The sequence below is a fragment of the Salmo salar genome, chromosome 10, assembly GCF_965601325.2.
Source record: "Salmo salar chromosome 10, fSalSal1, whole genome shotgun sequence".
NCBI lineage: Eukaryota > Metazoa > Chordata > Actinopteri > Salmoniformes > Salmonidae > Salmo > Salmo salar.
The window spans coordinates 83,354,550-83,382,498 of record NC_138300.1 but is presented as its reverse complement, the minus strand read 5'-3'; the positions used below and the strand labels follow the sequence as shown (position 1 = coordinate 83,382,498).

The window sequence follows — 27,949 nt, the reverse complement described above, 5'->3', positions numbered from 1 at the left end:
ACTGTGCTTTATTATAGGCAACAATTGTAGTATTCATCGCTGCATTCTCTACCAGAAAGTTGGTTGGCCCTCTTTGATCTCACGTAGTTTGATACATTGCTATGTTTTCATTTGTAAAGACATTTTACAAAAAGTTCCACTGTACCTAACATCTTTCCTAAACTTTAGACATACAAGTTACCACACCCGGTCTCAGGGATGGTTAACTCTGGAAATTCCTTTGGTCTCTATACTGAGTTAACTAAAAGCTGATTTACGTTTCTTGCACCTTGTTTGTGGAACAATCGTCAAACTGTTCTTAAATTTGATGTTTTGGTGCCTCTAGGGAAATTCAGAAAGCTGATTGAGGACCTTATTACCATAGATAGAACAATGAGACAGATATTTCACTGGATGTATAAATGTGAAGCATCCACTTGGCGTTTCCACTCACTACCAAATATGGTAGTGAAAGGAAGCCCATCGGCCAACATTGGGAGAAGAGGGAATGAGATGGATTTTGATCGACATTCTGCACATTTTCTAATCAATGAAACATTTGATCTCAATACAGTTTTCTGTTCCCAAAACTAGAAAATGTTGTAAACTTTACCCTTTGCCAAAGTTTCAAAAAATTGCAATGTTTAGAAGGAGTGCAAAGACGAATTAAGTTATTGCACACATGCTCTTCACTGAGTAGGCGTTCCCTAACGGAAATATGCAAATATCGCCAGAACCCGCCAATAGGATCTCGCTCGTGCTTGGCCCACCTCCTTGCTTGTTCTGCCCACTATGACTAATTTGTTCCCATTGGAAACAACAGCCTGTGTTCCATCTTAGTTATAAAAATCTTGGTTAATACTGACGAATGTGTTTGTTGTTTATAACCATGTTATTCTTTCTGCTCGCATTTTGAATGTATTATTGATGTGTATATGTTCTGTAATTGATGTAATTCAGGGCTCATCTGTAAACGAGACCTTAGTCTCAGTATGACTCCCTGATAAAATAAAAGGTTTAAACCGACTTCTCCGTGGGCTTTGAACGGTTGCCTGGCTACCCAGACTCGCAGCCAAACGCCACGTCCATGGACGTTAGAGTCTTCTCCGCAAGAAAGTATGTAGACAGAGGGATGGCAGAATTTCTAGTGTGAGTTATCAGGGTATTTGAACGGGGCACCTGCTTAACGCCTGGGAGGCAGCCCAGGCATACGGTCCAAACACCTAAGGGACACACCCTATCCCCTCAGCCCACAAATTAAGTGGACACTTCTGATGACGTTTCATTACGTCTGATGAATATACACTTGCAGGGCAAAGGAGGAAGGAATCATTTTTAAATGGACCACCCTTCATCCCGTATGATGGGTTTTCAGCCACCGGTAGCTTGTGGGTGCTTTATATGCGCTCAATTATGAGTGCATGTCTACTTATATCAAATATATAATTATTAATATACGCCTACTGTATGACAGCTAGAAAATTCATTAGCTAACTAACGTTAGCCTGCCTAGCTGGAACTTCTGAAGAAGGAAAATGTTTTATTTCTACAAAAACATATTTACTTTTTACGAGACGTGTTTGTGCCGTCAGGTGTATTAGTTGCACAATTTCAAAATTATTTGCATTCGTTTTTACTTACACATGTATGTTGACTTCTCCATTGATGTTGTTTTTAAGTTTTCCCGGACTTTTCTTAGCGGATGTCCAATCGTCGCGAATTGAATTATGGTGAACATAATTGTACACTCGCAAAGCCGACTAAAAACGAGAACTGGGGGTTTACTTTTATTTTTTTGAAATATATATATATTTTTTTATGAACAACAAATCAATACAGGAAGTACATGTGGGAACACAAGTATATTTAAATAATATACAAAGGACAATTGGGCTAGGGGGAATAATATCACATTACACAAGGACCTTAAGGGACATACATACACTTATTATTCTAACAGCTTTTTTGTTAGAGTATTTAATTTAACCACCTTCCGGAGACACCTGAAACCCCACCTCTTTAAGGAATACCTGGGATAGGATAAAGTAATCCTTCTACCCCCCCCCCCCCCCCAAAAAAAGATATAGATGTACTATTGAAAAGTGCTTGTTCCACTGGATATCATAAGGTGAATGCACCAACTTGTAAGTCGCTCTGGATAAGAGCGTCTGCTAAATGACTTAAATGTAAATGTAATGTTAAATGGGATTCCCCCAAGGGCATAAGGCGAGGGTAAGTGGACGAGGGTGTGTCTTTTAAGTGTTTGGACTGCAGTCCTGTTCAATTTTCACCCGGTGCAAAATACACCTACCTGGGCGTCCAGGCCAGATTAATCGAATCTCCTAACTTGTTCAACACATAGCATCAGCAATCCTGGTTTTATATACGTCATTGGTCAGGACATCATACTTGCATAACTGCTCATTGGTATTTTTTTTTTATACCTTTTAAAAAATATATATTTTTATTGTACAGCAATTCAAAATATACAATATAGAAAAAACAAACTGAGTATACAACATATCGTATACAAACAACCACAGGAGGCTGCAGAGGGGAGGATGGCTCATAATAATGGCTGGAACAGGGTAAATGGAATGGCATCAAATACATGGAAACAATGTGTTTGATTTATTAGATACCATTCCACTGATACCGCTCCAGCCGTTACCATGAGCTCACCTTCCCCAATTAAGGTTCCACCAGGGTAATACAGAAAATACATTATATACTGAACAAAAATATGAACGCAACATGCAACAATTTCACCGAGTTACAGTTCATATAAGGAAATCAGTAAATTCAAATATATTCATTAGGCCATAATCTATGGATTTCACAAGAACTGGGACTTTTTCAGCTTCCAGGAATTGTGTACAGATCCTTGTGACATGGGACTGTGCCTTATAATGCTGAAACAGGAGGTGATAGCGGCGGATGCATGGCACGACAATGGGCCTCAGGAGCTCATCACGGTATCTCTGTGCATAAATGACATCAATAAAATGCAATTGTGTTCGTTGTTCGTAGCTTACGACATGCATGTGGTCTGCAGTTGTGAGGCCGGTTGAACGTACTGCCAAATTCTCTAAAACAAAGATGGAGGCGGCTTATGGTAGAGAAATTAACATTAAATTATCTGGCAACAGCTCTGGTGGACAGTCCTGCATGCCAATCGCACTGCTCCTTCAAAACTTGAGACATCTGTAGCATTGTGTTGTGTGAAGAAACGGCACATTTTAGAGTGGTCTTTTATTGTCCCCAGCACAAGGTGCAATGATCATTTTGTTAAATCAGCTTCTTGATATGCCACAGCTGTCAGGTGGATGGATTATCTTGGGAAAGGAGAAATGCTCACTAACAGGGATGTAAACAAATTTGTGCACAATATTTGAGAGAAATACATTTTTTGTGAGTCGGTTAGGACATCTACTTTGTGCATGACACAAGTAATTTTTCCAACAATTGTTTACAGACAGATTATTTCACTTATAATTCACTGTATCACAATTCCAATGGGTCTGAAGTTTACATACACTAAGTTGACTGTGTCTTTAAACAGCTTGGAAAATTCCAGAAAATTATGTCATGGCTTTAGAATCTTCTGATAGGCTAATTGACATCATTTGAGTCAATTGGAGGTGTACCTGTGGATGTATTTCAAGGCCTACCTTCAAACTCAGTGCCTCTTTGCTTGACATCATGGGAAAATCAAAAGAAATCAGCCAAGACCTCAGAAAAAAAATTGTTGACCTCCACAAGTCTGGTTCATCCTTGTGAGCAATTTCCAAACGCCTGAAGGTACCATGTTTATCTGTTCAAACAATAGTACGCAAGTATAAACACCATGGGACCACGCAGCCGTCATACCGCTCAGGAAGGAGACATGTTCCGTCTCCTAGAGATGAACGTACTTTGGTGCGAAAAGTTCAAATCAATCCCAGAACAACAGCAAAGGACCTTGTGAAGATGCTGGAGGAAATGGGTACAAAAGTATCTATCTATATCCACAGGAAAACGAGTCCTATATCGACATAACCTGAAAGGCCGCTCAGCAAAGAAGAAGCCACTACTCCAAAACCGCCATAAAAAGCCAGACTACGGTTTGCAACTGCACATGGGGACAAAGATTGTACTTTTTGGAGAAATGTCCTCTGGTCTGATGAAACAAAAATAGAACTGTTTGGCCATAATGACCATCATTATGTTTGGAGGAAAAAGGGGGAGGCATGTAAGCCGAAGAACAACATCCCAACCGTGAAGCGCGGGGGTGGCAGTATCATGTTGTGGGGGTGCTTTGCTGCAGGAGGGACTGGTGCACTTCACAAAATAGATGGCATCATGAGGAAGTAATATAAATACATACACACATACATACATACACACACATATACATGTATATCATAGAGGTAGGCTTCAGAACCAAGTGCACGATTAGTTTGTGCATCACTATTTTGAACTACAATCAGTCAGACCTACTTTCATACAGTAGGTCTTGAATCAATTGATTCTCTTTTCCAAAAACATTGCAGTCATTTTGATTGTCTTTCCCTTTTTTGTAGACTTTTCTTTTCTTCCTAGTGTCCGTTGTACTGCTTCTCCTCACCCTTTATTGACTTTTCTATTTTTCTTTTATTGGCTTTTTCATTCGCTCTTATCTCCTTTTCTACTGTCCGTGGTATATCTTGAAGCACTCAATGTGCAGTGGTACTTTGCATTTCTCACATGCATAGGTAGTGCGTTTGTCACAATGACGACATCTCTGGAACCGGTGCATCGTGTTGATTGGCCAGTGAGAAGCTGTGTCATATCTTGCCTGATCTTCAACAGTAGCAGCCAGTAGAGATCTCCTTCTGTGGCTCAGTGGTTTCGTGCCAAACTTTTGCATAAGAGACTGTGCCACTATCCATGAGAAGGTGAGCAGGTCGATTGTCCCTCCCATAACATCTCTGTAAAATAAATGGCTGTTTACGAGTGCACTGTTGAGACCATGCAAAGATGGGCCACCACCACTTCTTAGACCTGATGGAGATTTGGTATCTTGAAACCTGTAGGTTGTGAAGTTCAACACCACCCATGTGCTCATTGTATCGGTTGATGCATTTTGTTGTAAGACTTTTGACAAAAGGTACATTGCTCCTTGTTCCATCTCTTGACAGAGGTCTCACTGTATTTCTCCTCCATGTTTGTTGCCACTGTGACAATGTTATTGTCTTTCTAACGGACCAGCAACTTGTCTCCTTGGGTCAGAACCTCAGAGGTTTCCCCGGGGTAACTTCATGAAGTCTTTCTGTGGCTTGAATGGGACATCAAACAGACGATTTTGCCTCATCGTTCCAGTGCGCCCATATCCTCTTTTTGTCATTTCATCGAGGAGTGCAAGCATAGTGAAGAGGTTGTCATGAAGGAACTTGCAACCTTGAGGCACTTGAGATTGCTCTGCAACACCAAGTACGACACTGGGTCCATGACCCAACCCAGTCTCAGGGAGGAGAGTGTGGGGTGGTGAGGGGTAGGTCATCATTACTGATAACGTTGTTCCTGTCATGATCTGTTTGCATAGGTTCAGCATATACATTCAACAGCCTGGCTGGCAAATGGCCTGTCTCCCCCTCATAGTCCATATCTGACCCATCGCTATCACAATCTCTGAGGGATAACTGCAATGTTGCACGCCTTGTCTGGGCAGTCACCTAGATCCAACATATCCAGAACTTGACTCAAAGTGAAACTAAAAGATAGAACAGAGTAGATGGTTAGGTAGAACAAGAACTATGTATGTGTATACCTAGATGCACTGTGTTATCCTGCCGGTCACTATTGTTTCCGCCAACATGTTTACTCATTCTATGACCACACTGGTCAAAGTTGAGTAATTGTAAATGCATATATCAATACTAGACACCTTAAAGATGATGTGTAACAAAAATCTTTGTCCTATCTTAATGTTAACATACTTTACTAACCTTTTGTTTGGGAGCTTTGATGCAGCCATCCTCTTCTCATGGTGCAACCAGGAAGTAAACAGCTCTGGTCATGTGACAATCTACAATAAACATGTGACACTGCACATATTTCATTGAGACCCTTTATTATTTCAATACTTGCTGGAAATTCATTGATACATCATTCAGTAAAATTTTTAGAGCCTTATAACTGAAAACGTTTTTTTACGGTCACTATGGTGACTGATGGGATTAAATAGGTTAACTGAGTTGCCTAAATAGAGGTTAAATAAAAAATTAAAATATGGATTTTAGCTAAAAGACCTCTCACTGTTCGCTAAGGTACCGCCTACAAAATGCTAATTTACGTGTCACCCACATCCGCACAAAGCTCTCTGGGAAAGAGAGTCCACTCGCTAAATAATTCAAGCCTGTTCTCTTCGCTGTGAACAAGATGCCGGCCGTCCATAAATTGCTTTTAGAGGAGGCTTTGCAGGACAGTCCTCAGGTAGGTCTATACTATTTAATGTTATGTGCTGTTATTGAGAGGAAAGGTATTGTAGGTGATGCCAAATTGGGCAATCCGGCTCCACTGTTGCTCCACTGTTGTAGGCTATAGTACTCTGGTCGACGATGAATGACAGCTTTGAATTGCCTCATTCTTGTAGGAATGTATCCTATTCCACTCATTGGCTATGTATCCGATACAAAGTTGATACAATGTGTCACAAGTCGTAATTGTTATCAGGATCAAATCCCGCCTCTAATTTGCATATTGCTCGAGATTTGAGAAGGGCTTTCCCCGTCCAGTCTTGAGCAGTGTCGTGATGAGTCGCGCATCGCCCAATTTAGTAGTTCGGATGTTGATAAAAGTCTGCGTCAACATCGATTAGTTGTTTATTGTGACAATCACAGTCTTCTTTTGACTATTTTGGGGTGCGATTGACCTGGATTATTTGTTTAACAAAATAAGTGTTCATATCGGTTGGTTCTGAAAATACCACGATTCGGGCCTATTTTACGGGCTGTGGGAGGGGTTTTTGAGTATTAGAATCCATTGGAATTGGTCAATAGGCTAACCGACCCAACTATGGGACTTAATGGACTGCACATGTGGAATATTTTTTTTAAGGCACTGACTAAACCTAATTGTCCCCAGTAGCTTTGGTGGTGTGGAAATGTAATCCAATTAATCGGTTTAGTTTACTGTTTAAATAACACTATCTTAATAACGCTTACTGTAATACTACTTAAAATATCAGTTAGGCAAAGAGTATTCCTGATATCGTTCACTTGCAGACACAACCAAATGTAGGCTACATTTCTTTAGCCTAGGCTACTTCACTGGCACTTATGCTACAATAGGCTGTCAGAAAAATCTGCATACATGAAATCACATTATCTGGTCTTCTTCATTATGTATGTAGCTTATGGCTGGCTCCTCTGAATTTGATAAACCCCAGGAATATGTCGAATTTTTATGTCTAGCTCTGCATAGTTCAGCATAGTTCTTCCTCTTCAAATCAAGGAATCAATTTGAGTGAGTCACTCTAAATCCAGGGACTAGAACATGTCAAGATGCACATCTGCATTGCATTACTGTGCCGATTAAATTTTTTAATGCAGATGCATCTGATAGTAATATAGACTATGCCTACAAAATGGTGTGTAAATATGAACCTATACACAAGATAAGGATGTGTTACTCTTTGCTGCATCCATTCCAGTTTAGGGACAGATTGAAATTTACTGGGGCGGAGGGGCTGTACCAACTCACATGACCCTACCCATGTACTGTACAATAAATTGAACACTCAAAATAATGTTTACGACCAAAAATAACAACTGTAGTGATCCAGTGTCTATAAACGTAGATATTGACTTTGCATCTTCAGCATGCTTTTGTGTCACAGTCGATGCCACGCAGGGCTATGAGCCAGAAGGTTGAGGGTTCACCAACCACCACAGATGAGCTCAGTCTCCCTGCCTGTTTCATTACACTACAATCAGAGCTTGCTGCAGACAATGATCAGCCAGGGGAAAATCAGAGTTTTAACATTTTGATGCAATATTTATAATTATATATAATATATGCAACAAATTTTCCACCAAGAGGTTTCTGTGCCAATGCACTACACAACATAAACAAAGCATACTGACTTCGAGCACTTCAATATCATGGTTTGCGTTTTCAACACCACAATAAATAGACTGTCAATCTCAACAAACAGAAAATACATCCCTTCAAAGGCTTGGCTTGACAATCTCCTATAGTCATAACTGTTTTTGGTGTTTTGTAACAGAGGTTTCTTTCCAGTCATTATTTGCTGCATTGATTGGCTTGATTGATTTTATTTTATTGGTCAGTGAAAAAAATACATATTTACACTTTTTTTAAAAAAGTGACCAGGATTTCACTATAAAGTCGGGGACTTATTTCTATTGTGGTCCCTATGTTTTACACACAGACAGACAGACAGACAGACAGACAGACAGACAGATATGGATGAAAAAATGCTCTACCTCCAGATGAGTATGAGGGGGGATTTTAAGTACAATTCTTACAAGCTTGTTTGGCTAAGGGCTTATTCTTTAATGTCTGGGGATGCTGGTGAACCATGATGTGCAGCATAATCAAAGTGACACTGGACTAGCACACTTGCCAGAGTCTTTAGGGTGTCTATAGCTAGGTTCACATCCAATTGGTGACAGATTTTCATGTGGGTATTCAAAAATATTTCTAAAAACAATATGCCATTCCAGAGTTTAAAGCTTTTTTTGGGGGGGGGGGGGGTTAGGCTACTTTCCTAAAACAATAATTGTCTACCTCACGGTTCAGCTGTCAAAATTGAGCAATAAATGTATCAGGGCATTGCATGCAAAGGCTTAGGTGTCCACTGTATGATATTTATATATTCAGTACCAGTCAAAAGTTTAGACACACCTACTCATTCAAGGGTTTTTCTTTATTTTTACTATTTTCTACATTGTGGAATAATAGTGATGACATTAAAACTATGAAATAACACATGGAATCATGTAGTAACCAAAAAAGTATTGGTCAAATATCCCTTACACAGCCTGGAGGTGTGTTAGGTCATCGTCCTGTTGAAAAACAAATGATAGTCTCACTAAGTGCAAACCAGATGGGATGCCGTATTGCTGCAGAATGCTGTGGTAGCCATACTGGTTAAGTGTGCCTTCAATTCTAAATAAATCACAGACAGTGTCATGAACAGAGCACCATCACACCTCCTCCTCTATGCTTCACGGTGGGAACCACACATGCAGAGATCATCCGTTCACCTACTCTGCATCTCACAAAGACAAAGTGGTTGGAACCAAAGATCTCAAATTTGGACTCATCAGACCAAAGGACAGATTTCCAACGGTCTAATGTCCACTGCTCATGTTTCTTGTCCCAAGCAAGTCTCTTTTTATTATTGGTGTCCTTGCGTAGTGGTTTCTTTGCAGCAATTCAACCATGAAGGACTGATTCACACAGTCTCCTCTGAACAGTTGATGTTGAGATGCGTCTGTTACTTGAACTCTTTGAAGCATTTATTTGGGCTGCAATTTCTGAGGCTGGTAACTCTAATGAACGTATCCTCTGCAGCAGAGGTAACTCTGGGTCTTCCTTTCCTGTGGTGGTCATCATGAGAGCTAGTTTCATAGCGCTTGATGGTTTTTATGACTGCACTTGAAGAAACTTTCAAAGTTCTTGACATTTTCCGGATTGACTGACCTTCATGTCTTAAAACCTCTCTAGGGTAGGTGGGACGAAATCGTCCCACCTACGTAACAGCCAGTGGAATCCCGTGGCGCGCTATTACTTTAATTTCTCAAACATATGACTATTTTACACCATTTTAAAGACAAGACTCTCGTTAATCTAACCACACTGTCCGATTTCAAAAAGGCTTTACAACGAAAGCAAAACATTAGATTATGTCAGCAGAGTACCCAGCCACGAATAATCAGACACCCATTTTTCAAGCTAGCATATAATGTCACATAAACCCAAACCACAGCTAAATGCAGCACTAACCTTTGATCTTCATCAGATGACAATCCTAGGACATTATGTTATACAATACATGCATGTTTTGTTCAATCAAGTTCATATTTATATCAAAAACCAGCTTTTTACATTAGCATGTGACGTTCAGAACTAGCATACCCCCCGCAAACTTCCGGTGAATTTACTAAATTACTCATGATAAACGTTCACAAAAAACATAACAATTATTTTAAGAATTATAGATACAGAACTCCTTTATGCACTCGCTATGTCCGATTCTAAAATAACTTTTCGGTGAAAGCACATTTTGCAATATTCTGAGTAGATAGCCCGGCATCACAGGGCTAGCTATTTAGACACCCACCAAGTTTAGCCCTCACCAAAGTCAGATTTACTATAAGAAAAATGTGATTACCTTTGCTGTTCTTCATCAGAATGCACTCCCAGGACTTCTACTTCAATAACAAATGTTGGTTTGGTTCAAAATAATCCATAGTTATGTTCAAATACCCTCTGTTTTGTTCGTGCGTTCAAGACACTATCCGAAGTGTAAAGAAGGGTGACGCGCCCGACGCGTTTCGTGACAAAAAAATTCTAAATATTCCATTACCGTACTTCGAAGCATGTGAACCGCTTATTTAAAATAAATGTTTACGCAATTTTTTTCTTAAAAAAGCGATAATATTCCGACCGGGAAACCGTGTTTTAGTTCAAAGAGAGAGAAAATAAAAACATGGGGTTGCCTCGTGCACGCGCCTCAGTCTCATTGTCCTCTGATAGACCACTTACCACTTACCAAAGGCGCTAATGTTTTTCAGCCAGGGGCTGCAAAGACATCATTCAGCTTTTTCCCGGGTTCTGAGAGCCTATGGGAGCCGTAGGAAGTGTCACGTTACAGCAGAGATCCTAAGTTTTCAATAAAGAGAGTCAAGAAGCCCAAGGAATGGTCAGAGAGGGCACTTCCTGTACAGAATCTTCTCAGGTTTTTGCCTGCCATATGAGTTCTGTTATTCTCATAGACACCATTCAAACAGTTTTAGAAACTTTAGGGTGTTTTCTATCCAAAGCCAATAATTATATGCATATTCTAGTTTCTGGGCAGTAGTAATAACCAGATTAAATCGGGTACTTATTTGAGCTGTTCTTGCCATAATATGGACTTGGTCTTTTACCAAATAGGGCTATCTTCTGTATACTCCACTACCTTGTCACAATACAACTGATTGGCTCAAACGCATTAAGAAGGAAATAAATTCCACACATGTACTTTTAACAAGGCACACCTGTTAATTGAAATGCATTCCAGGTGACTACCTCATGAAGCTGGTTGAGAGAATGCCAAGAGTGTGCAAAGCTGGCATCAAGGCAAAGGGTGGCTACTTTGAAGAATCTAAAATATATTTTGATTCATTTTTTGTTGTTGTTGGTTACTACATGATTCCATATGTGTTATTTCATAGTTTTGATGTCTTCACTATTATTCATATCATAGGCCTGCAGTAGCTAAAGCTTAATAATAGCCACACCATACCAAACCTTCACAATAGTTTCTAAACTTTATTAGGGAAATATCAAAAGTAGGTATAGCCATTGTTTAGAGGGAAAATACGAGCAGAAGAGCGAATGTAAACCAGGGAAAAAACGCACAACCCTCCCCTATTTTGGACCACCCCTCCCCCCTTTACATTTCGATCTGTCCCTTACCACGCCACACCTTTATCGAAACAATTACAGGTTAATAACAGGTGAACAATCAGGCTAAAGGTCTTAAAAGCCTAGCCCGATAATTAGGCCTTTATCAGTGTCTGTCTGCCTGTTGATCCTATTGTCATTCTCAGTCTGCCTGGCTGTCAATGATTATAAAAATCTCTGAAACTGGAAACACTTATCTCCCTCACTAGCTTTAAGCACCAGCTGTCAGAGCAGCTCACAGATCACTGCACCTGTACATAGCCCATCTATAAATAGCCCAAACAACTACCTCTTCCCCTACTGTATTTATTTATTTTGCGCCTTTGCACCCCAGTATTTCTACTTTGCACACTCATCTACTGTCAAATCTACCATTCCAGTGTTTTAATTGCTATATTGTATTTACTTCGCCACCATGGCCTATTTATTGACTTTACCTCCCTTCTCACATTGTATATAGACTTATTTTTCTACTGTATTATTGACTGTATGTTTGTTTTACTCCATGTGTAACTCTGTGTTGTTATATGTGTCGAACTGCTTTGCTTTATCTTGGCCAGGTCGCAATTGTAAATGAGAACTTGTTCTCAACTTGCCTATCTGGTTAAATAAAGGTGAAATAAACAAATAAATAAAAAATGTCCCTCTGTCTGCTTCAGACTCGCTCCTTGCTCAGTGTGTTTGAGGAAGATGCGGGAACACTCACAGACTACACCAACCAGCTGCTTCAGTCTATGCAGAGGGTGTATGGCGCCCAGGTAACACGCGCACACACACACGCACGCACGAACAAAAGCCTATGTCCAATCCAATTTGAAGACTCATAGATTTTTTTTTTTTATGAGAGCATACTATAGCTTAGTTTGCATGATGTGTGCTGTTTCTGATAGTTAGTTTCCTGTAAGAGGGGTCAACCAGGGGATAAACCGCTAATAACATCACTTCCTGTGTTCGTCAGAGTGAGATGGGATTGGCTACAGAACAGCTGTCCAGACAGCTACTGGAATATGAGAAGCAAGTAAGTATTTTCTTACTGAGAATATTAGACAACAATCATGTGCTTAACTGCAGTGTATTTTGATGCAACCTTCTGCCTAACATTATTTCAGAAAGCACAAAACTCTGCATTCTACCATTGGATTTCTAAGCATATTGACCCTTTAGCAGGAGAAGGCAACATGCCAGCACTGATGAGAATTGTGTATTTTTAACGTAATGGCCTCAAGTGTATTACTCTTTGGAATGTGCTAGAGGAAGTGCTTTTTGGAATGTTTAAGTCACTGTCTTTTTTTCCCTCCAGAATTTTGCCCTTGGTAAAGGTGATGAGGAGGTGATCAGCACACTGCAGCAATTTGCCAAAACTGTGGTGGAGGTGAGGCTCATGCATCAGTGCGCGTGTGTTTATGTTACTGTGTTTGTGTTACTGTGTTTGTGCGCATATAGGGGATGTATTGCATGTATATGGGGGTGCAACAGTCTTGGAATCTATGGAGGTAAGAAGAAAACCAAAATTTGATATACCAAAAATAACCTGTCACATTTGTATAAATTGGGAGTTGAATAATAGGTTTCCCCTTATTATTCCAATGAACACATTTCATCATTGGCGCTTTGATAAATTCTCTGTAGAGGCTATGGGGCGCAGGCTGCCAGGATGAGAGAGGTAGACGGGTGAAGGTGTAGCCAGATAGAGAATCACTCTGGCTGGCCTGGAGGTGTAGTCTAGTGGTGGGAGTGTTTGGACGGATGGACTGAGCAGCAGGGGGCCTTGCTAGCCTGTGGTGGAGTGGCATTAGAACAGCCACAAAGAAATGAGGTCATTGTTTGCCCTTCTAGCCCAACAACTCTTGCCTAGAGCATACATCCATCTCCCTGCAGGTTATACCTAATCCTGCTCTGACCTTTGTTCCACAGTCCACAATAAATTGAAGAGGTTTTAGGTTTTCCACAGTGTTTACTTGATAGATTATTTAGCATTTCTGAATTCGGCTTCTTTAAATATCACTCACATTTAATTAATCTGTTAGTAACTAAATGCACCAACCAGTCCAGGTCGAGGATAGCCGCATAGGGTATTATGCTTAATATTGATAACAAATTACAGGATTAAATTAATCTGCAGACCAAGAAAATGTGTTTTGGCTGGCTCTCAAATTGCAGAATGGAGATTGATCACCACATTCTGATCAGTCATTTTAATTAACTACTTTTGAACTCATTTTTGAACCACAATCAATCATCCCCTGCTGTTTTCAAGGATTACAGGAGAGCCGAGGGTGCCTCTGGGTAATTTAGTTTTGGTGTAAGGCTGAGTGTGTCTGTCTCTGTTCTACCCAGCTGAACACACTACACTCAGAGCTGGCCTCTCAGATGGCTGACAGAATGATTTTCCCCATGATCCAGTTCAGAGAGAAAGACCTTACAGGTAGACACAATTTACAAACACCTGCTTATCAGCCCGTTGCTTTCACACATTTTGAATACAATTTCCGTGTGTTTGATGCTGACCTTTTGCGTTGTCATGGTTTTAAACACTGAGTCTCTATTTGACTTCTCAGAGATAAGCACGTTAAGAGAGGTATTTGGCATCGCCTCTGATGGTACGTATGTTCCAGCATTTGATCTGATTTTGTTTTCGGAGCTGTTGTAACACAGCAGCTGATCGTCAGACTCATGTCTACAACCTTCCCCTTCACAGAGCATGAGGCTGCCATGGTCAAGTACAGCAGACTGCCCAAGAAGAAGGAGAATGAGAAGGTAGTGATGGGGACTGATGTGTACTAGTCAAACCTCTAACAGTACAACAATGCACTGGAAGTGTCTGTGGGCTTGGATGAGATCTTTTTAAGGGTCAGGGCCCTCAGCGAAGCTCACAAAATAATTTTAGACCCATGCCACCCCCTGTACCGACTTTGAACTACCCCCCCCCACACAGGAAAAACAGAACTAGATAATAATTTGTGCCAGGTGTGATATCCCTCCTAAGCAGCTTGGGCTAATGTTCCTATCAACCCAGTAAGGCCAGCAGGCTAGTCTCTTCTTATTGCTACGTAACTGTTATGAATGTTTTATTGTCAATTTGTTTTCTACTGTATTTAAATGCCACTTTAAACGGTTACATGATACTGCAACAAAATGCCCCCAAGGGGACAACAAAGTCAGTAAAGCTGGTACTATTAGATGATGTGCTACTGTATAACTGCCTCATAATAGTTGAGAGGTCATGACATACTTCAGTTGAGGTGACGTTGCTCTATTTAGCTCTCCCACTGATTAACTGGGTATTTGGGTTATTAATTACTTGCGTGCGTGTGAGCGCATATGCCTGTGTGTGTGTGTGTGTGTGTGTGTGTGTGTTTGTGTCTCACGGACTACTGTGTTGTGGTGCAGGTGAAGGCAGAGTTGGTGGGGGAGGTGGCCTACTCCAGGAGGAAGCAACACCAGGCCTCCATGCAGTATTACTGTGCCCTCAATGCCCTGCAGTACCGCAAGAGAGTAGCTATGCTGGAGCCCATGCTAGGATACACACAGGCCCAGGTACAACCACCATAGCCAATACAAACACACACCCAAACCCCTACTACAAGTAGTAAACCAGTCATTAAACCAATATCAACACACACTTTATTCCTACCTCAAGTCAACTACAGTATGTAAATAAACCAGGATAGCACACATTGCTGTGGTCCCACAGCAAGTCAGAACTGGAGAAGCAATGAATGCACAGATGTCTTCTGTCTTTGTCCCTCTCAGATCCATTTCTATAAGAAAGGCATGGATCTAGTCTCGAAGAAAATGGACAGCTTCCTGGTGTCAGTGTCCAGCATGACACAAAGTATCCAGGCTCAGTTAGACTCGGAGGCTGAGGCCATGCGTCTGACCCAGCGAGAGCTGCTCTCCATGGAGGATACTGTGTACATGCCCGACCGTGACCCCGTCCCAGTCAACCGCACGCTTATACAGAAGGCAGGCTACCTCAATATCAGGAAGTAAGGATAACTTTGATTTCATTGTTTCAAGGGTGTTTTCTTAAAATGTGTCTACCATGTATCTGATGTCTCTTCTCCTTGTTTGATGGTTTCAGGTCTTTCTGGTGTCTAAGGGAATTAATAAAAAGACCCGATCAAAGGAAACTTTAGTTGCGCCTGTTTTAATCCATTACACTCCAATAAAAATGTGTCTCAATGTTACACTCATTGTACTTCAGAGAAAACTACTTGTTTGTCAGCCCTGGCTGTCAGCTACAATTCTGGTTACATATAAGAAGGTAGAATTGCAGAACCAACATTGTGCTTTATTTAGTAAAGGCAGGCAAGTAACCTAGCAGTTAAGAGCATTGGGACTGTAACCGAAAGATTGCTGATTCATATCCCCGAGCCGACTAGGTGACAAATCTGTCGATATGCCCTTGAGCAAGGCACTTAACCCTAATTGCTTCTGTAATCGCTCTGGATAAGAGCATCTGTTAAATGACTAAAATGTCAAATTACATTAAAATGCCAGAGCTGTCAGACGCAGTCTTTTCCTCATATACTTTGCCAGTCTTTGACAAATGTCTGCAGCACAAAAGAAAAGGTTCTGCAGAAAGCAATTTTATTTAATGACACATCCATGTCATCTGAGTCATCCATACATAATTGTAGAGAAGTTTCTTGATTTGACTTCTCAGCACTTTCTGAGTGCTTTTGCTGTAGATTTCCAATTTTAGGTCCATTCGCTGAGTCACGGAGACGGCAGCTGCTCCAAATCTGTGACCTGGGTCGTATTCACTAGGAACAAAACGGAAGCAAACGGGCCAAAACGGCAGGAGGGACTGCCTGAACGCTTGTTCTCGTTTTCAAATGTTTTTTTTCTACTTTTTGCTATGGTGTACACTAATGAATACGGTCCTGTCCTGCTTTCCCTCACAGTAAGACGGGCCTGGTGACAACAGCCTGGGACCGCCTTTACTTCTTTACCCAGGGAGGGAACCTCATGTGCCAGCCACGAGGGGCTGTGGCAGGGGGCATGGTGCTGGACCTGGATAACAGCTCCGTCATGGCCATAGAGTGTGAGGACAGACGCTACTGTTTTCAGATCACCTCCCCCTCCGGTAAAACGTACGCTAAACCTTTACTGAACCTCCCCAAAACCATGGTCCAACACAGAGTTGTGAGAATAAGTTGTATTGTCCTACAAAACAATGTGCTTTAATTTTTGTTCTTGTGATGTTGCAGGTCAATGATTCTACAAGCAGAGAGCAAAAAGGAATATGAGGAAGTATGTATCATATCAGTCAAATCTTTTGTATCTGTTTGTTTTCTATTCATTCATGTTCGTTTTTTTCTGGCCTGCTTGTCACAAGCAGAGGAACTATTTGAAATCTCTGAAGTTTGTTGAGAGATGGCCGTCTAATACGGCCAATACTAGTCTAATACTAACTTCTGTTTCTTCTCCCTAGTGGATTTGCACTTTGAACAACATTTCCCGACAGATCTACCTGACTGACAACCCTGAGGTAAAGTACATATTATATACCACCTCTAGAACCAGCTGGTTATAACGATACTTATCAACTAAAATGAAGTAGTGGTAAATCAGTCATTTTTCCTAGCACTTAAAAGCAGTTGTGATGAATAATCAATACTATGTAGGATCTTAATTTGATCACCCTGTCGCAGAACTTTCCTGCAATGCAAGACATTTTAAACGTGTAGTGTATTTGAGGTTTAAAAAGGCTTCTGAAGTTTGTAATTTCCACTTTGACATTTCAGACTTGATTTTCCTTTACAAAAACATGTACCAACCCCTACACAAATGTCCATGAATTACAATCTAGATAATTCACATTTCCTGTTACTGCAGGATTATTTTCCTTCTGTATCAAACTCTCACATCTATCTGTATGTTGTGATAAGGCGAGGACACACCCTTTTGTTTTTAAACCAAGCCCATTCTATCTGAGTAGCAACAGGGCAATGCGACTTCTGTGGGCACACTAATTGACTGATAGAGGACAGGATGTTTCCAGCTCCAGAGTCCGGTATGGTCTGGTCTTGTTTTTAGCACATTTCCTGATTGTTTTAGAGATGATACTGTAGCTCCCATGAGATATGTCTGAACTGTGATTTTAGTGTTTTATGACACAGACCTAGTCTTATCTAATGACCCTGAGGAGTCCACATTATCAGAGGCTGCTACTTCCACCCATTCCCCCTGCACATAGCAACACAGACGATCTATCTATACTGTGTGTGTATGCATGCTTACGTGTGCGTGTACCAGCGGGTTCTGCGTGTTTGGATGTGTGCTTTGCCATCATTTGTATACATTAACAAATGCATCGTCTGTTCTGTTGCTTCCTCTCTCCTGACTCCCTAGTGCCCCTCTGTAATTTGTTGGCTTCTTGTTACGTTTGGAATATTCTAAATCTGGCTCAAATCAGACTAGGAAGTATGATGCAAACAACTGGTGGGTCAGTGTAAGGTCAAGTACTGCTTCCAATTGATACTTTTGATAGGCCTATATGGTGTACATAGCCTGTTATGTATTATGAATGTCTGATATACAGTACCAGTCAAGTTTGAACACACCTACTCATTCAAGGTTTTTCTTTATTTTTACAATTTTCTACATTGTAGAATAATAGTGAAGACATCAAATCTATGAAATAACACCTATAGAATCATGTAGTAACCAAAAAAGGGGTAATATTTGAGAATCTTGAAAGTAGCCACCCTTTGTCTTGATGACAGCTTTGCACACTCTTGGCATTCTCTCAACATTTCATTCGGAGTGGAATGGACTCTACAAGGTGTCGAAAGCGTTCCACAGGGATGCTGGCCCATGTTGACTCATGCTTCCTACAGGTGTGTCAATTTGACTGGATGCAGTTCTTGACACAAACCTGTGCGATAGGTACATAATACCACTCTCCGTTCTAAGGCACTTAAAAATGTTGTCTTGTCCATTCACTTTCTGAATGACACACACACACACACAATGACTCAATTGTCTCAAAGCTTAAAAATCCTTCTTTAACCTGTCTCCTCCCCTTCATCTACACTGATTTGAAGTGAATTTAACAAGTGACATCAATAAGGGATCATAGCTTTTACCTGGTCAGTCTGTCATGGAAGGAGCAGGGGATCTTAATGTTTTGTATACTCGGTGTATTTGATCACAGACGTCTGCTGTGCCTGCCTCAACCTATGTTTTCAATAGAATTAGCCAAACTACGCCCTTTTGTGGCATCATATATTACTCACAGAGCATAATGTTAGGACTGTTATTATTATTACAGTGTAATGACAGAAGCTGCACCCTGTTCCCCTCTGTAGGCAGTGGCCATCAGACTGAACCAGACAGCCATCCAGGCCGTCACGCCCATCACCAGCTTTGAGAGGAGAGGAGAGGGCTCGCCCAACCCAGACAGGTTAGCCTCTCATGCAGAGGAAACACCTTGCTTTTCAGGAATTCTGATCGTGTACTCATCATACTTATAAAAAAATCTCTTTCACTCACTCTCTCGTCCTCTCCCTCCCTCCCTCTCTCGTCCTCTCCCTCGTCCTCTCTCGTCCTCTCCCTCTGTCGTCCTCTCCCTCTGTCGTCCTCTCCCTCCCTCCCTCCCTCCCTCCCTCTGTCGTCCTCTCCCTCCCTCCCTCCCTCCCTCTGTCGTCCTCTCCCTCCCTCCCTCCCTCCCTCTGTCGTCCTCTCCCTCCCTCCCTCCCTCTGTCGTCCTCTCCCTCCCTCCCTCTTGTCGTCCTCTCTCTCCCTCCCTCCCTCCCTCCCGTCGTCCTCTCTCTCCCTCCCTCCCTCCCTCCCGTCGTCCTCTCCCTCCCTCCCGTCGTCCTCTCGTCGTCCTCTCCCTCCCTCTGTCGTCCTCTCCCTCCCTGTCGTCCTCTCCCTCCCTGTCGTCCTCTCCCTCCCTCTGTCGTCCTCTCCCTCCCTCCCTCTGTCGTCCTCTCCCTCCCTCCCTCTTGTCGTCCTCTCCCTCCCTCCCTCTTGTCGTCCTCTCCCTCCCTCCCTCTTGTCGTCCTCTCCCTCCCTCCCTCTGTCGTCCTCTCCCTCCCTCCCTCTGTCGTCCTCTCCCTCCCTCCCTCTGTCGTCCTCTCCCTCCCTCTTGTCGTCCTCTCCCTCCCTCCCTCCCGTCGTCCTCTCCCTCCGTCGTCCTCTCCCTCCCTCCCTCCCTCTCCCTCCCTCTGCCGTCCTCTCCCTCCCTCTGCCGTCCTCTCCCTCCCTCCGTCGTCCTCTCCCTCCCTCCGTCGTCCTCGTCGTCCCCTTCCTCCCTCCCTCTGTCGTCCTCTCCCTCCCTCCCTCTTGTCGTCCTCTCTCCCTCCCTCCCTCCCTCCCTCCCTCCCTCTTGTCGTCCTCTCCCTCCCTCCCTCCCGTCGTCCTCTCCCTCCGTCGTCCTCTCCCTCCCTCCCTCCCTCCCTCCCTCTTGTCGTCCTCTCCCTCCCTCCCTCTTGTCGTCCTCTCCCTCCCTCCCTCCCGTCGTCCTCTCCCTCCCTCCCCCGTCGTCCTCTCCCTCCCTCCCGTCGTCCTCTCTCCCTCCCTCTGTCGTCCTCTCCCTCCCTCCCTCTTGTCGTCCTCTCCCTCCCTCCCGTCGTCCTCTCCCTCCCTCCCTCCCGTCGTCCTCTCCCTCCCTCCCTCCCGTCGTCCTCTCCCTCCCACCCTCCCTCCCTCTCGTCGTCCTCTCCCTCCCTCCCTCCCGTCGTCCTCTCCCTCCCTCCCTCTGTCGTCCTCTCCCTCCCTCCCTCTGTCGTCCTCTCCCTCCCTCTTGTCGTCCTCTCCCTCCCTCCCTCTTGTCGTCCTCTCCCTCCCTCCCTCCCGTCGTCCTCTCCCTCCCTCCCTCCCGTCGTCCTCTCCCTCCGTCGTCCTCTCCCTCCCTCTGCCGTCCTCTCCCTCCCTCTGCCGTCCTCTCCCTCCCTCCGTCGTCCTCTCCCTCCCTCCGTCGTCCTCGTCGTCCCCTTCCTCCCTCCCTCTGTCGTCCTCTCCCTCCCTCCCTCTGTCGTCCTCTCCCTCCCTCCCTCCCGTCGTCCTCTCCCTCCCTCCCTCTTGTCGTCCTCCCTCCCTCCCTCCCTCCCTCCCTCCCTCCCTCCCTCCCTCCCTCCCGTCGTCCTCTCCCTCCCTCCCTCCCGTCGTCCTCTCCCTCCGTCGTCCTCTCCCTCCCTCCCTCCCTCTGCCGTCCTCTCCCTCCCTCCGTCGTCCTCTCCCTCCCTCCGTCGTCCTCTCCCTCCCTCCGTCGTCCTCGTCGTCCCCTTCCTCCCCCCCTCTGTCGTCCTCTCCCTCCCTCCCTCTTGTCGTCCTCTCTCCCTCCCTCCCTCCCTCCCTCCCTCTTGTCGTCCTCTCCCTCCCTCCCTCTTGTCGTCCTCTCCCTCCCTCCCTCCCGTCGTCCTCTCCCTCCCTCCCGTCGTCCTCTCCCTCCCTCCCGTCGTCCTCTCCCTCCCTCTGTCGTCCTCTCCCTCCCTCCCTCTTGTCGTCCTCTCCCTCCCTCCCGTCGTCCTCTCCCTCCCTCCCTCCCGTCGTCCTCTCCCTCCCTCCCTCCCGTCGTCCTCTCCCTCCCACCCTCCCTCCCTCCCGTCGTCCTCTCCCTCCCTCCCTCCATGCCTGCCTCCCTCCCTCCGTCGTCCTCTCCCTCCCTCCCTCCCTCTGCCGTCCTCTCCCTCCCTCCCTCCGTCGTCCTCTCCCTCCCTCCGTCGTCCTCTCCCTCCCTTCCTCCGTCGTCCCCCTTCCTCCCTCCATCCGTCGTCCTCTCCCTCCCTCCCTCCCTCCCTCGTCCTCTCCCTCCCTCCCTCGTCCTCTCCCTCCCTCCCTCCCTCGTCCTCTCCCTCCCTCCCTCGTCCTCTCCCTCCCTCCGTCGTCCTCTCCCTCCCTCCGTCGTCCTCTCCCTCCCTCCGTCGTTCTCTCCCTCCCTCCGTCGTTCTCTCCCTCCCTCCGTCGTTCTCTCCCTCCCTCCGTCCGTCATCCTCTCCCTCCCTCCGTCCGTCGTCCTCTCCCTCCCTCCCTCGTCCTCTCCCTCCCTCCCATCGTCCTCTCCCTCCCTCCCTCCCTCCCGTCGTCCTCTCCCTCCCTCCCCGTCGTCCTCTCCCTCCCTCCCTCCCTGTCGTCCTCCCCTCCTCCCTCCCTCCCTGTCGTCCTCCCCCTCCCTCCCTCCCTCCCTGTCGTCCTCCCCCGCCCTCCCTCCCTCCCTGTCGTCCTCTCCCTCCCTCCCTCTGTCGTCCTCTCCCTCCCTCCCTCCCTCCCTCCGTCGTCCCCTCCCTCCCTCCGTCGTCCCCTCCCTCCCCCTCTCCCTCCCTCCCCCTCTCCCTCCCTCCCCCTCTCTCGTCCTCTCTCTCTCGTCCTCTCCCACCCTCTCTCTGCAGGGCTAAGCCAGGTGGGGTGCAGTCCTCTATCAGTGCGTCCCAGAAGAGCTCCAGTGCTCCTGAGCCAGAGGACCTGATAGTTCCAGGGACACCCATCCAGTTTGACATCATGCTGCCTGCCTCGGAGTTCCAGGACCAGAACAGGGTCGGAGGGAGGTAAAACCGACAACTTAGGGGCTGGTGTGTCAGAACCATTTCCTGTTTGCTGATTTGTCCAATAATAGCACTACCAGGTTGAATAGTGTGCATTTCCTCCCTGACAGGCGTACAAACCCATTCGGAGAAACAGATGACGACTGCTCCCCTGAAAGCGATGGTAGGAGTGTCTCCAGTCCAGTTTTCATTGGTGCCATACTCTTGTGCACTACATATCCCATGATCCTCTCTGTCTGCAGACTCCCTGCTGCAGCAGGTGTTTGCGGTGCGGTTCCTGGGCTCCATGGCGGTGCGGTCTGGACAAACCCAGGAAGTGATCTATGAGGCCATGAGACAGGTGCTGGCGGCTCGAGCCATCCACAACATCTTCAGAACCACAGAGTCCCATCTCATGGTCACCAGCAGCTGTCTCAGGTACAAACACAGGGCAGACAGGAGGCCCATGGAAGTGCCTAGGGAGCTTAACATTGCCACTATGCATCGGCTCTGCTTGCTATGTTGAGAAATTGTGTTTTCTTTACGACAGGTTGATTGACCCCCGGACACAAGTCACAAGAATCAGTGTAAGTTCCATGGAAATCTTCCTTAGTGGACGCTGATCACTGTAGGTTGGTGGCACCTTAATTGGGGAGGACGGGAACGTGGTAATGGCACGAGTGGAATGGTGTTAAACACACGGTTTGATGCCATTCCGTTCGCTCCGTTCCAGCCATTATTATGAGCCTCTCTGACTCTGATAGTAATCTATGTAATGAATGTGTATTGTCTGTTACCTAGTGCTTCATTCCTGGTGATAGCAGTAGGTATTCAGTATGAACGAATTCCTTCCTCCCCCCTCAGTTCCAGCTACAGGAGGTGACCCAGTTTGCGGCCCACCAGGAGAACGGCAGGCTGATGGGCTTCGTGGTTGAGGGGCGAGACTGGAGCGAGGGGACCGAGGAGGGAGAGCCCTCCTTTAGTGCGTTTGTCTTCGAGAGCAACACTGAGGGCGAGAAGGTAGGTATCATAAAACACATTCATGTGCTGCATTCATTATGTGGGTTTACATGTCGTTTACTTGCCGTGGGTTAGTCAGTTCCACAGTGTAATTTGTGTCATCTCTTTATTCACAGATATGTTACACGATAAGCTTGGGGAAGGATATTATAGAAGCAAAGAAGGTTCGTTTTAAAATCTAAATTTTTGAATTCTCAATCTAACCCTATAATGTTTGGTATTTCTATGCATCTGAATCTCACTCGTGTGTGTGTGTGTGTGTAGGACCCGGAGGCTCTAGCTCAGCTGATGAAAAACATGCCTCTGACCAACGATGGCAAGTTCCTCCTGCTGGACAGCGAGACGGGTGACACGGCTAACGGAGGAGCACCGGATGAGGAGGAGTCTGAGGCCTAGCCATGCCTCACGGTACCAGGACCAGGGGAGAGGGAGTCAGAGGTTCTCCCACAAAACACCTCCTCACGTGGGGTTTCGATGTTCTCATGAGCCCTTCCCCCTGGCTCTAGTCTGGTACATGTTGACCAGGAAACCCCCCTGGGTTTATATGGTGTCTCTCTCTCATGACCACTGAAGTGATGTACAAAAGGGACAATGTTTAGGTTGACTATTTTATCTCTTTATTTTCCCTGGTGGAATTAATATCCTCAGCCATCCTGTCAGTTTAAACTATCAGTTTAAATCCCTTTCTCCAGCATGAATAGGTTTACATTTCATAGCTTTGAGTTTAGTGGTACTAGTGTTAATAATGCTGCAGTATAATATTGTGTAGAGATGGCTGGCTATGATGACTTACATGTAGGTCTTGTCAGCAGCACTTCATATGACATTTATACTGTACATCTTTCATTCCAACGAGACCATAATGGACTTCCAAGGTTTCTATTTAATCAAAGGCTTGATATCTGAAGTCAGTGCATTCTGCTACAGACATTATCTGGCAACATTTATGAAGTAAGGTTTTAATCTCAATGAAGGAAGGACAGGTGAAGGTACTGTATAGTCAGAATTTTGGCGTACCATGTGACGCTAAACTCCCATTCCTTGTTGTCTGGGAGGCAGCAATAGATAATAATGAACCAACCATATGTGTCTTCGAACAGTGGGCATGGTGGCATAGAAGCCTGTTTGGGAGTATGAATGAGTTATGGTAGGGCAGAAACCAAAATGCAGAAACCATACTGCCATACAGTAAAATGATAGGCACATTGTGCAGAACATTGTCCCGTCCATTTCCTTAATGCTATTTTGTATTTTATAAACCACTACCTATAGAATCTGCTTGGAGCTTTATTTGGCAACATTCCTTACTAGTCGGTCTTCGGATGGTACTTGGTGTGTGAAAATATGTCCATTTTTTTTTCAACGGCCTTCGCAAAGTAAATATGACCTATATGTCAAACATTGAAGACTGCATAGAGGTCTGTTATTTTCTGAATCAGTATAACATGAGTAATACAGTGCATGAATTATTTTATGATGTGCTTCCAGTGGGAAGGTGTCTAGACTGTCTGCCTTTGGTACTGAACCAAAATCAGATACAGAATATCTCCTGACTTGTTCCATTAACCAACCGCAAGTAAGCAGAATGCCTACCATTCACCAATAGAGGAATGCTAATCTAAACAAGACTAAGGCCTAGATTCAATCGGATCAAGCGTTAACCGGCGATAGCAGACAGCTGCATAGCGGATGTTTTTGGAGGTGGAACTGCGTTAGTTTCGTCGAATCGGTGAGCAGCTGCTCTTGCGATCACTCTGGGGAATTTGATTAATCTCGCCCGGGCACCTGTGTAGGTTTGTTTTTCACCGCCAGGGCATGAGCCAGGTGCCCCATTCAAAGCCCACGGCGAAGTTGGCTCAAAACAAAAGTGACATAATTAAGCACGTGGAGTAATGATTAGGATTCTGTGTTTTCACATGCAAAAGTGATTAATTTTGATAAAAAGCCTTATCTGCCTTCCCAATGAAAATTTGTTTGAAAATTCAAACATTTTATGGAAAAGGGATGTATGTTTCTGGACGATGCACCATGCTGCCTTGTTGACGACATGACAGAGAGGTGCAGATTACTGTTTGATTTGAGACGGACTCTCCTCCCTCACTGCTTTTTCCCGTTTACGTCACGGGCCATAGACCTGTGTCCCGCGGCTCAACATAGACGAATCCGTCCGTTTACGTCACGGGCCATAGACCTGTGTCCCGCGGCTCAACATAGACGAATCCGGCCGTTTACGTCACGGGCCATAGACCTGTGTCCCGCGGCTCAACATAGACGAATCCGGCCGTTTACGTCACGGGCCATAGACCTGTGTCCCGCGGCTCAACATAGATGAATCCGGCCACACCCGCCCCACTCGATTAGAAGTTCAGAACCAGAAAGTGTATATAAAAGAAATAATTACACCCAAATTGAAAATCATTAAACTAAATAATGTGGATTTCTAATCAGCCTAATAAACAAGGCTGTGTGGGATTTAATGCGACTGCGTGCAGCCAGTGGCAATGTCCACTGTGGGTATAATGCCAGGAGCCGCTTATGGATTTGACAGCTCTAACAGGCGACACCGCAAAAACAACCGCTATGTGGATGTTGGCTAAAGCGGATCTGATTGAATAGGGCTTGTAAACTCAGCAAAAAAATAAACATCCTCACTGTCAACTGCGTTTATTTTCCGCAAACTTAACATGTGTAAATATTTGTATGAACATAAGATTCAACAACTGAGACAAACCTGAAAAAGTTCCACAGAAATGGAATAATGTGTCCCTGAACAAAGGGGGGGTCAAAATCAAAAGTCAGTCTCTGGTGTGGCCACCAGCTGCATTAAGTACTGCAGTGCATCTCCTCTGTACTTGCGTTGAGATGTTACCCCACTCTTCCACCAACTCACCTGCAAGTTTCCGGACATTTCTGGGAGATGGCCCTAGCCCTCACCCTCTGATCCAACAGGTCCCAGACGTGCTCAATGGGATTGAGATCCGGGCTCTTCGCTGGCCATGGCAGAACAGACATTCCTGTCTTGCAGGAAATCATGCACAGAACGAGCAGTATGGCTGGTGGCATTGTCATGCTGGAGGGTCATGTCAGGATGAGCCTGCAGGAAGGGTACTACATGAGGAAGGAGGATGTCTTCCCTGAAACACACAGCATTGAGATTGCCTGCAATGACAACAAGCTCAGTCCGATGATGCTGTGACACACGGACCCTCCACCTCCAAATTGATACCGCTCCAGAGTACAGGCCTCGGTGTAACGCTCATTCCGTCGACGATAAACGCAAATTCGACCATCACCCCTGGTGAGACAAAACCACGACTCGTCAGTGAAGAGCACTTTTTGCCAGTCCTGTCTGGTCCAGCGACGGTGGGTTTGTGCCCATAGGCGACATTGTTGCCAGTGATGTCTGGTGAAGACCTGTCGTACAACAGGCCTACAAGCCCTCAGTCCAGCCTCTCTCACCCTATTGCGGACAGTCTGAGCACTGATGGAGGGATTGTGCGTTCCAGGTGTAACTCGGGCAGTTGTTGTTGCCATTGTATCTGTCCCGCAAGTGTGATGTTCGGATGTACCGATCCTGTGCAGGTGTTGTTACACGTGGTCTGCCACTGCGAGGATGATCAGCTTTCCGTCCTGTCTCCCTGTAGCGCTGTCTTAGGCGTCTCACAGTATGGACATCGCAATTTATTGCCCTGGCCACATCTGCAGTCCTCATGCCTCCTTGCAGCATGCCTAAGGCACGTTCACGCAGATGAGCAGGGACCCTGGGCATCTTTCTTTTGGTGTTTTTCAGAGTGAGTAGAAAGGCCTCTTTAGTGTCCTAAGTTTTCATATCTGTGACCTTAATTGCCTACTGTCTGTAAACTGTTAGTGTCTTAATGACCGTTCCACAGGTGCATGTTCATGGTTCATTATACAAGCATGGGAAACAGTGTTTAAACCCTTTACAATGAAGATCTGTGAAGTTATTTGGATTTTTACGAATTATCTTTGAAAGACAGGGTCCTGAAAAAGGGACGCTTCTTTTTTTTTTTGCTGAGTTTATTTCTACTAAACGTCATTATTGTATTATTGTGGAATAATAATGACAATTGGTCAAAGCTTGACTTTGCGTGGACCGCAAGGTCATTCAGTGTTAACCAAGGTGTTTACTTGCATACTGAGTTGGCAACTTTAAAACAGCTTGTACTGTGTGTTATTCTTAGTCTGTCATTATCAAGCCATTCTGTTTTAAATGGCTGTGTCTAGACAGAGACGGTTTTGAATTCCTGCATTGTTTACTCCTTAAAACATGAAGGGGGGGATCGTTGAGGGGCGAATCCTTACTTCCACTTAAGTCATTTATTGATGTCAATGGGAGACTAAGTGAGAATTTGACTTAAATGGAAGTTACGATTCAACCCTCGAGAGGATCAATCTTCTGTAATCCTCCTTCGTGTCTGTCGTTCATATTGCTCAAACTCCCTTGTGCTCCTTCTGCTTGAAGTAAAATGCACAGTCAGGGAAGATGTGTACAAGCAATCTGGAAAATGTAAAAAGAAGATGCAAGTGCAATGCTCTTTTGCTCGAATGTCTCTTTTGTAAATGACCTTTGGTTGTATGACTGCTCCCCCCCCACATAACTTTACATTAATTGTTTGACCTATAGTTTTCCAAAAATGTTAACATGCCATCTTTAATAAATATAAGTGACATTTTATTACTCCTTTTAAGTTTTGTTTTTACATCACAAAATGAAACATTTCTTTAATTGACACACAGGGCTTAGGAATGGGGTGGGCAGAGGAGAGGCACCTGAGCTTTGGCTAGCGTTGTTAGGG

The 27,949-nt window shown here is 44.8% G+C and overlaps 1 protein-coding gene and 1 long non-coding RNA gene across 2 annotated transcripts; one reads left to right on the top strand and one right to left on the bottom strand.

Moving 5' to 3' along the window:
- Positions 1 to 2,407: 2,407 nt before the first annotated feature.
- On the bottom strand, positions 2,408 to 6,393 carry LOC106561120 (uncharacterized). Its single transcript, XR_001318730.3, has 2 exons — positions 5,946 to 6,393; positions 2,408 to 5,710 (listed from the first exon to the last, which is right to left on the bottom strand). It is a non-coding gene; the product is annotated as an uncharacterized LOC106561120 (long non-coding RNA).
- On the top strand, positions 6,175 to 27,828 carry appl2 (adaptor protein, phosphotyrosine interacting with PH domain and leucine zipper 2). The gene is made up of 20 exons (XM_014124470.3): positions 6,175 to 6,432; positions 12,297 to 12,395; positions 12,596 to 12,655; positions 12,938 to 13,009; positions 13,975 to 14,062; positions 14,196 to 14,237; positions 14,336 to 14,394; positions 15,028 to 15,174; positions 15,391 to 15,626; positions 16,548 to 16,736; positions 16,854 to 16,896; positions 17,078 to 17,134; positions 18,957 to 19,051; positions 21,981 to 22,136; positions 22,244 to 22,296; positions 22,376 to 22,550; positions 22,663 to 22,699; positions 22,977 to 23,132; positions 23,249 to 23,296; positions 23,397 to 27,828. The coding sequence occupies exons 1-20, from the start codon at positions 6,379 to 6,381 to the stop codon at positions 23,526 to 23,528; spliced, it is 1,998 nt and encodes a 665-aa protein (XP_013979945.1). The 5' UTR covers positions 6,175 to 6,378; the 3' UTR covers positions 23,529 to 27,828.
- Positions 27,829 to 27,949: the final 121 nt, after the last annotated feature.